The sequence below is a fragment of the Chiloscyllium plagiosum genome, unplaced genomic scaffold (genome assembly GCF_037043375.1).
Source record: "Chiloscyllium plagiosum isolate Xiang-an unplaced genomic scaffold, Cpla_swu_hap1 HiC_scaffold_1, whole genome shotgun sequence".
Taxonomy (NCBI): Eukaryota; Metazoa; Chordata; class Chondrichthyes; order Orectolobiformes; family Hemiscylliidae; genus Chiloscyllium; species Chiloscyllium plagiosum.
In genome coordinates this window covers 109,399,848-109,407,016 of record NW_028270139.1, presented here as the reverse complement: position 1 = coordinate 109,407,016, position 7,169 = coordinate 109,399,848, and the positions used below count along the sequence as shown (strand labels likewise).

The 7,169-nt window shown below is 44.8% G+C and overlaps 1 protein-coding gene across 3 annotated transcripts in view; it reads left to right on the top strand.

The window, feature by feature from the left end:
* The first annotated feature begins 251 nt into the window (after positions 1–251).
* taf1c (TATA-box binding protein associated factor, RNA polymerase I subunit C) overlaps positions 252–7,169 on the top strand; it is a 51,723-nt gene continuing 44,805 nt past the window's right edge. For 2 of the 3 annotated variants that reach the window (XM_087989684.1, XM_043687082.2), the window contains exons 1-2: positions 482–578; positions 2,255–2,351. Coding sequence is in view for 1 of the 3 variants with exons in the window: in XM_043687063.2 (XP_043542998.2) it covers positions 275–412; positions 2,255–2,351 (235 nt within the window). In the remaining 2 variants the exon portion in view is untranslated. Of the gene's footprint in view, positions 413–481; positions 579–2,254; positions 2,352–7,169 lie in introns of those variants that run through there. The other variant, XM_043687063.2, reaches the window with a different exon arrangement.

Sequence of the window (7,169 nt, the reverse complement as noted above, 5' to 3'; positions counted from 1 at the left end):
GAGCGGCTTCTGCCAGAGAGCGTCTGGTTGCCCTGGGTAACGCAGGGGCCATTTGCTCGCCCTCACCAACATGGCGTACTCGAGCAGCCACAGAAGGTCGCGAGCTGCCGGGATCCCTGGCGGTTGGCGCAAAGGCTCCGGGCCTCATTCGTGTCAGACGGAAGTCAGTTGGAAGGCGGTCCTCACTCCAGGGAGCGCGCGTGCGCGCAGGCATCGGCCGGGGGTGAGGGGGCTGGTTTCCGTAGGGATGCCATGTGGGGTCAGTGATGGTCGAATGGAGAGCGCTTTCCCCTACTCCCTGTATCCCAGCTTCTACAATCCCGGCCCCTCCGTCAGGAACCCTCGGGAGCCGGGTGGCTGGGGGCAGTATGAACATGTCCAGCCGTTCTGTGCGGAGAGCGGGGACCAACAGGTGAGGGTTGAACTGCGGGAGCGGGATGATCCTTCTCGATGGTTAAGCGGGAAACGCCGCTGCTCCTCCCTTTGAGGAGGGACAGGGGCAGCATACAGCACGCTTAATCAGCAAAACACTCAGATGTGTCTTCACCTCACCGGGAATACTCAAGACTACTTGCTAGGTTAGAGCAACAGCAATTGTCATTTCATGTGGCAGGAGTGTTTTGTAAATCTTAAATGTTCGTGTGGGAGGCTGAAGGGACAGAACTCATCTGCACCTACATGGGATGTCAGGAAAGGATTTATTTTTGGGTATAGTTGACAAGGGAGGTGAAGCTGCTTGATGGATCAAGCATATTAGAGATGACGAGTGAAGGGTCATTTGATTAAAGTTTATAAGATTCTGAATGGTCTTAGCAAGGTGGACTTGAGTCCAGAAATAGGGGACACTTTTTTAAAAGACAGATTTAAAGGTTTTCTTTTAGTAGGGTTGTGAGGCTCTCTGCCTCAGAAGGTGGTAGAAGTGGGGTTATTGAATGACTTTAAAATGGATGCATTCTTGTTAGGAAAGGAAATTGAACATTGTTCTAGATCTCATTAAATGGCAGAACAGGCTTGAGTGCAGAAAGGCATAATCTGATCCTATATTCATATGTTCATAGATGTTGGAAGATGAGTCAATGCTCATGTAGTGGAAAGTGAAAATAAGGAGAGAGCCCAATTATATTTCTGAGAAGAGGTAGATGCAGAGAAGGTAGTACAAATCTATCAATTATTTGTTTTAACTTAAAAAACTCATAAAATTAGATTCCACTCAGGTTCAGATACAATGTAGAGGTAATCAGGTGAAACTTTACTGTATCAGCAATACTGCTCAAGGGTGTAGTATTAGTTCAGTTTGTCTTTTATATCCTGGGAATGAAGGGTTTGTCATGTGAGGAGTGGTTGAGGACTCTGGGTCTGTACTTGTTGGAGTTTAGAAAGATGAGAGGGTATCTCATTGAAACTTAGAGAATACTGAGAGACCTGAATGGTGTGGACATAGAGAACATGTTTATAGAGAATAGGGAATGGTCACAGAGTGAAGGGATGACCCTTTAGAATTGAGATGAGGAATTTCTTCAGTGAGAGGGTGATGAATCTGTGGGACGCATTGCTACAGAAGGTCGTGGAAGCTAGGTCATTTGAGTATATTTAAGATAGAGAAGATAGGCTCTTACTTAGTAAGGGGATCAAGGGTTACCAGGAGAAGGCAGAAGAGTGGGGTTAAGAAATGTATCAGCAATGTTTGAATAGTGGAGCAGCCTTGATGGGCCAAATGGCCTAATTCTGCACTTATACCTATAGACCGTATTGTTTAAAAGAGACAATTTTAAAAATCATTTGGTCATACAAGTTGATTTTCCAATCAGTCAGCACTCTTTATCTCCTGTAGAATAAATTATTGTACCCATTTGAAATTTGCATTCTTGCATTTGTCCTGATGACTGCAGGATGAACATCTTCAGTAACATGAGTCTGGATTAGAGTGGTGCTGGAAAATCACAACAGGTCAGGCAGCATCCGATGAGCAGGGAAATCAACATTTTGGGCAAAAGCCCTTCATCAGGAATCAGGGCTCCTCAGCTGCTGCCTGACCTGCTGTGCTTTTCCAGCTTCACTCTAATCTAGACTCTGGTTTCCAGCATCTGCAGTCCTCACTTTTGCCTACTTTTGCCTATCTTCAGCCACATGTCATTTGTCTGCAAAATTCAAGTTCTGCACTAGAAAGCAACTATTTAAATCTTTTAAAATCACATTTTCTTTGAATCAAGCCTTTGAATGTTTCCTTTATATATGCACACAACTGTTGTTGCAGGAAACTGAATTAAAATGGTCAGCTCTGAAAAGTCTGAAGCAAGAGAGTTGGGAGCCATTGGAACCCATTGCACTTCCACTTCTTCCAGCCAAAACAGGTAATGCACAGTTGGTTTCATTTATCAGCTACATTGTCAGTAGCTTTATTTATGAGTAAAAAAACTTATGAGAGCTCATGGATGAAAGCATTATCATGAAAACAGTTTGTTTAGCTTATCTTTTCATCGCCACCATTTTACTTTAGGCATTTGCTATGCAGTTTCTCACCATGTGAGAAGATGGTTATAGTGGGAACAGAAGCAAGATGCAACAGATACTGAATATTTGGGAATAAAGCAAGGTGCAAAAACCTTCCGCTGCCATTTGGATACAAAACTGGCTCAAAGGTAGAAGACAGAGGGTAGTGATGGAAGGTTGTTTTTCAGACTGGAGGCCTTTGAACAGTGGAGTGCCACAAGGATCGGTGCTGGGTCCTCTACTTTTTGTCATTTACATAAATGATTTGGATGTGAACATAAGAGGTACGGTTAGTAAGTTTGCAGAAGACACCAAAATTGGAGGTGTAGTGACAGTGAAGAGGATTACCTCAGATTACAACAGGATCTTGACCAGATGGGTCAATAGGCTGAGAAGTGGCAGATGGAGTTTAATTCAGATAAATGTGAGGTGCTGTATTTTGGGAAAGCAAATCTTAGCAGGACTTATACACTTAATGATAAGGTCCTAGGAAGTGTTGCTGAACAAAGAGACCTTGGAGTGCAGGTTCATAGCTCCTTGGAAGTGGAGTCGCAGGTAGATAGAATAGTGAAGAAGGTGTTTGGTATGCTTTCTTTTATTAGTCAGACTATTGAGTACAGGAGTTAGGAGATCATGTTGCGGCTGTACAGGACATTCATTAGGCCACTATTGGGATATTGTGTGCAATTCTGGTCTCTTTCTTATTGGAAAGATGTTGTGAAACTTGAAATGGTTCAGAAAAGATTTATAAGGATGTTGCCAGGGTTGGAGGATTTGAGCTATAGAGAGAGGCTGAACAGGCTGGGGTTGTTTTCTCTGGAGCGTCGGAGGCTGACGTGTGATCTTATAGAGGTTTACAAAATTATGAGGGGCATGGATAGGGTAAATAGGCAAAGTCGTTTTCATTGAATCGGGGAATCCAGAACTAGAGGGCATAGGTTTAGGGTGAGAGGGGAAAGATATAAAAGAGACCTAAGGGGCAATATTTTCATACAGAGGGTGGTACGTGTATGGAATGAGCTGCCAGAGGAAGTGGTGGAGGCTGGTACAATTGCAACATTTAAGAGGCATTCGGATGGGTATATGAATAGGAAGGGTTTGGAGGGATATGGGCCGGGTGCTGGCAGGTGGGACTAGATTGGGTTGGGATATCTGGTCGGCATGGACTGGATGGACCGAAGGGTCTGTTTCCATGCTGTACATCTCTATGACTCTATGGTCAGGTACCTGGACCAAAAGGTTGAGTTGAGTTTCAGACTGACAGCCTTTCATCATAACGAGAAACAAAAAGGTCAGTGAGCTGCAATGCAAACTTTAACTTGGGTATTATGTTCTAAAAATACGAATTGCTGGAGAAACTGATCAGGACTTGCAGCATATGTGGAGAGAGAGCAGAGTTAGCGTTTCAAGTCCAGTCTCTGTTCTTCAGAATCAATAATAGCAAGGAAATGGTGGCAAATATACTGAAGATAGAGAGATGGAGGAAAGAAGTGAGCTCGAAGAGACAGGATGACAATTAGACAGACAAAGGAATGGATGTCTTTAGGGAACATCTCCGGGACACCCGCACTAATCAACCACACTGCCCCGTGGCCCAACATTTTAATTCCCCCTCCCACTCTGCCGAGGACATGGAGGTCCTGGACCTCCTTCACCGCCGCTCCCTCACCACCAGACGCCTGGAGGAAGAACGCCTCATCTTCCGCCTCGGAACACTTCAACCCCAGGGCATCAATGTGGACTTCAACAGTTTCCTCATTTCCCCTTCCCCCACCTCACCCTAGTTCTAAACTTCCAGCTCAGCACTGTCCCCATGACTTGTCCGGACTTGTCCTACCTGCCTATCTCCTTTTCCACCTATCCACTCCACCCTCTCCTCCCTGACCTATCACCTTCATCCTCTCCCCCACTCACCCATTGTACTCTATGCTACTTTCTCCCCACCCCACCCTCCTCTAGCTTATCTCTCCACGCTCCATGCTCACTGCCTTTATTCCTGATGAAGGGCTTTTGCCCGAAACGTCGATTTCGAAGCTCCTTGGATGCTGCCTGAACTGCTGTGCTCTTCCAGCACCACTAATCCAGAATCTGGTTTCCAGCATCTGCAGTCATTGTTTTTACCTAATGCATGATAATATGCTAGGGATAAAGAAAACGTGATCACAGGGATCATAATTAGGTGGAAATGGGTTGGCTGTACTGAAAGCAGCCCATGTGATGACTGGGTTGGGGGGTGGATTAGGTTATTGGAGGAAAGTGATCAGGCTCTCAAATTATTGAACTCTATATTGAGCCCTGAAGACCACAGAGTTATCAAGCCGAAAATTAGATGTTCCTCCAGCCTGTGCTGAGCCTTGCTGAAACACTACAGCAAGCCCAAGACAGAAATGTTGGCTAGGGAACATAGTGGTGTATTGAAGAGGCAGACAATTGCAACCTTGGGGTCATTTTTGTGGATAGAGTGTCGGTATTCTGCAAAGCATCTATCCAGTATGAGTTTTGACACCCCAATGTATATCTCCCATCTATTTCCAACCATAGTGGTGGGGAATTCTTGGCTGAGGCAAAAGGTGGATGTTTCTGAGGCCCCCCCACTCTGCGGAAGGTAGCATCATCAATAGAGATGTGAGAGACAGAGAAATTGGGACAATGGAATAGAGTCTTTAGAAGAAGCACAGTGTGAGGTTTTATAGTCCAGGTAACTGTGGAAGTCAGTGGGTTTGTAGTGAATATCAGTGGCCAACCTATCCTAGGAAATGGAAACAGATGTCAAGAAAGGGAAAGGAGGAGTCAGATGGACCAGTTGAATGTGAGAGCATGTGGAAATTAAAAGTAAAATTGTTAACATTTTACAATTCTGCATGAGAAACAGAAGCAGTTGTGGGGAGTAACCTGAGTAGGAATGGAATAAGGAATGTTGCACGTATACCATAACAGGTATAACAGAGGTTCATGTGTGTATCCATGGCTACCCCTTTGATCTGAAGTAAAAGGAGAAGTTCCTGAAAATGAGGATGAGCTCAGCCAGGCAGAGGACGATGTTGACTCTTCAGGCCTTTTTTCTTTGAGGTTGTCAGTTCAGAGGCAGATAGTTTTGAATGGGTGAGTGGGTAGAGAAATTAAGATGCCATGTCACATGAACAGTTCTCAATGAACAGGTTGAGTGCATGTAAGGGCCAGAGGGTGGGATCTAGGTGGACAGTATTGGAGGTGGGTTAAAGGAAAAGACTCTTGCACAAACAAATGGATACAGAGGCAAATGTGATGGAAGGCGAGTTTAACGTTATTGTCCCCGAAATTCATTGACAGTGGAATTGCAAATGGAATGCTGCTGCAACCCCTTTAGAATTGTACCTATGCTCAGTTTATTTTCTTTTTGTCGTGCAGACCTCCAAGGTTTGTGCACAGCAGCAACTTCAGAATCCAACGGAACAACAGTGTAGCTGCAAAGATTAGATGGAACAATGGTTGTATGCTCTATTTGATGTTGTTTTTCAATGATCTTCTGACCAAGTATTTGCAATTAGTCAGCTGTGAAAGTGCACTGCTCCTTCTGTTTGGTTTAGATTCCCTACAATATGGAAACAGGCCCTTTGGCCCATCAAGTCCACACCGACCCTCTGAAGAGTAACACACCCAGACCCATTCCCCTAACCTATATTTACCTCGATTAATGCACCTAACGTTATGGGCAATTTAGCATGGCCAATTCACCTGACCTGCACATCTTTGGATCGTGGGAGGAAACCTGAGCACTCAGAGGAAACCCATGCAGACACGGGGAGAATGTGCAAACTCCACACAGGTGGTTGTGGTGGGAATTGAACCCAGGTACCTGGTGTTGTGAGGCAGCAGTGCTAACTACTGAGCCACCGTGCCGCCTCAGCCCTTCACCCTCTCCACGTGGTCGCTATCCTGAAAGTTCGTCTCCGACTCTCTCTCTCTCTATTTCCTCCCATTTAAGGTTTCATTGTTTTTGATTTTCTTCTTAAAAGTATCAAAAAATGCAAACTTTATAAAAACAGTAATTACTGCTCCAAGAAAGTAAGGAAATTACTTCCAGCATTGAAAAAAAGCCCTCAAAAAAAGGAGCAGCAATTACTACCACGATTCTCTCCCATCCACCATTTTTGCAAGGAGGGGAGACCAAAACTAGAAGGCATAGGTTTAAGGTGAGAGGGGAAAGATTTAAAAGAGACCTGAGGGATAATTTTTTCACGTGGAGGGTGGTGCATGTATGAAATGAGCAGCCTGAGGAAGTGGTGGAGGTGGATACAATTAAAATATTTAAAAGATATCTAGGTGGGTACATGAATAGTCGAGAGTGTGGTGCTGAAAAAGCACAGCAGGTCAGGCAGCATCTGAGGAGCAGGAGAATCAACGTTTCCAGCATAAGTCCTTATGCCCAAAACGTTGATTCTCCTGCTCCTCGGATGCTGCATGACCTGCTATACCTTTCCAGCACCACACACCCGACTGATCTTCAGCATCTGCAGTCCTCACTTTCTCTGGATACATGAATAAGAAGGGTTTAGAGGGATTTGGGCCAAATGCTGGCAAATGGGACTAGATCAGTTTAGGATATCTAGTCAGCATGGACGAGTTGGACCAAAGGGTCTGTTTCCACCCTGTACATCTCTATGAAATGCATCACCTCACTTTTTTCTGCATTGAAATGC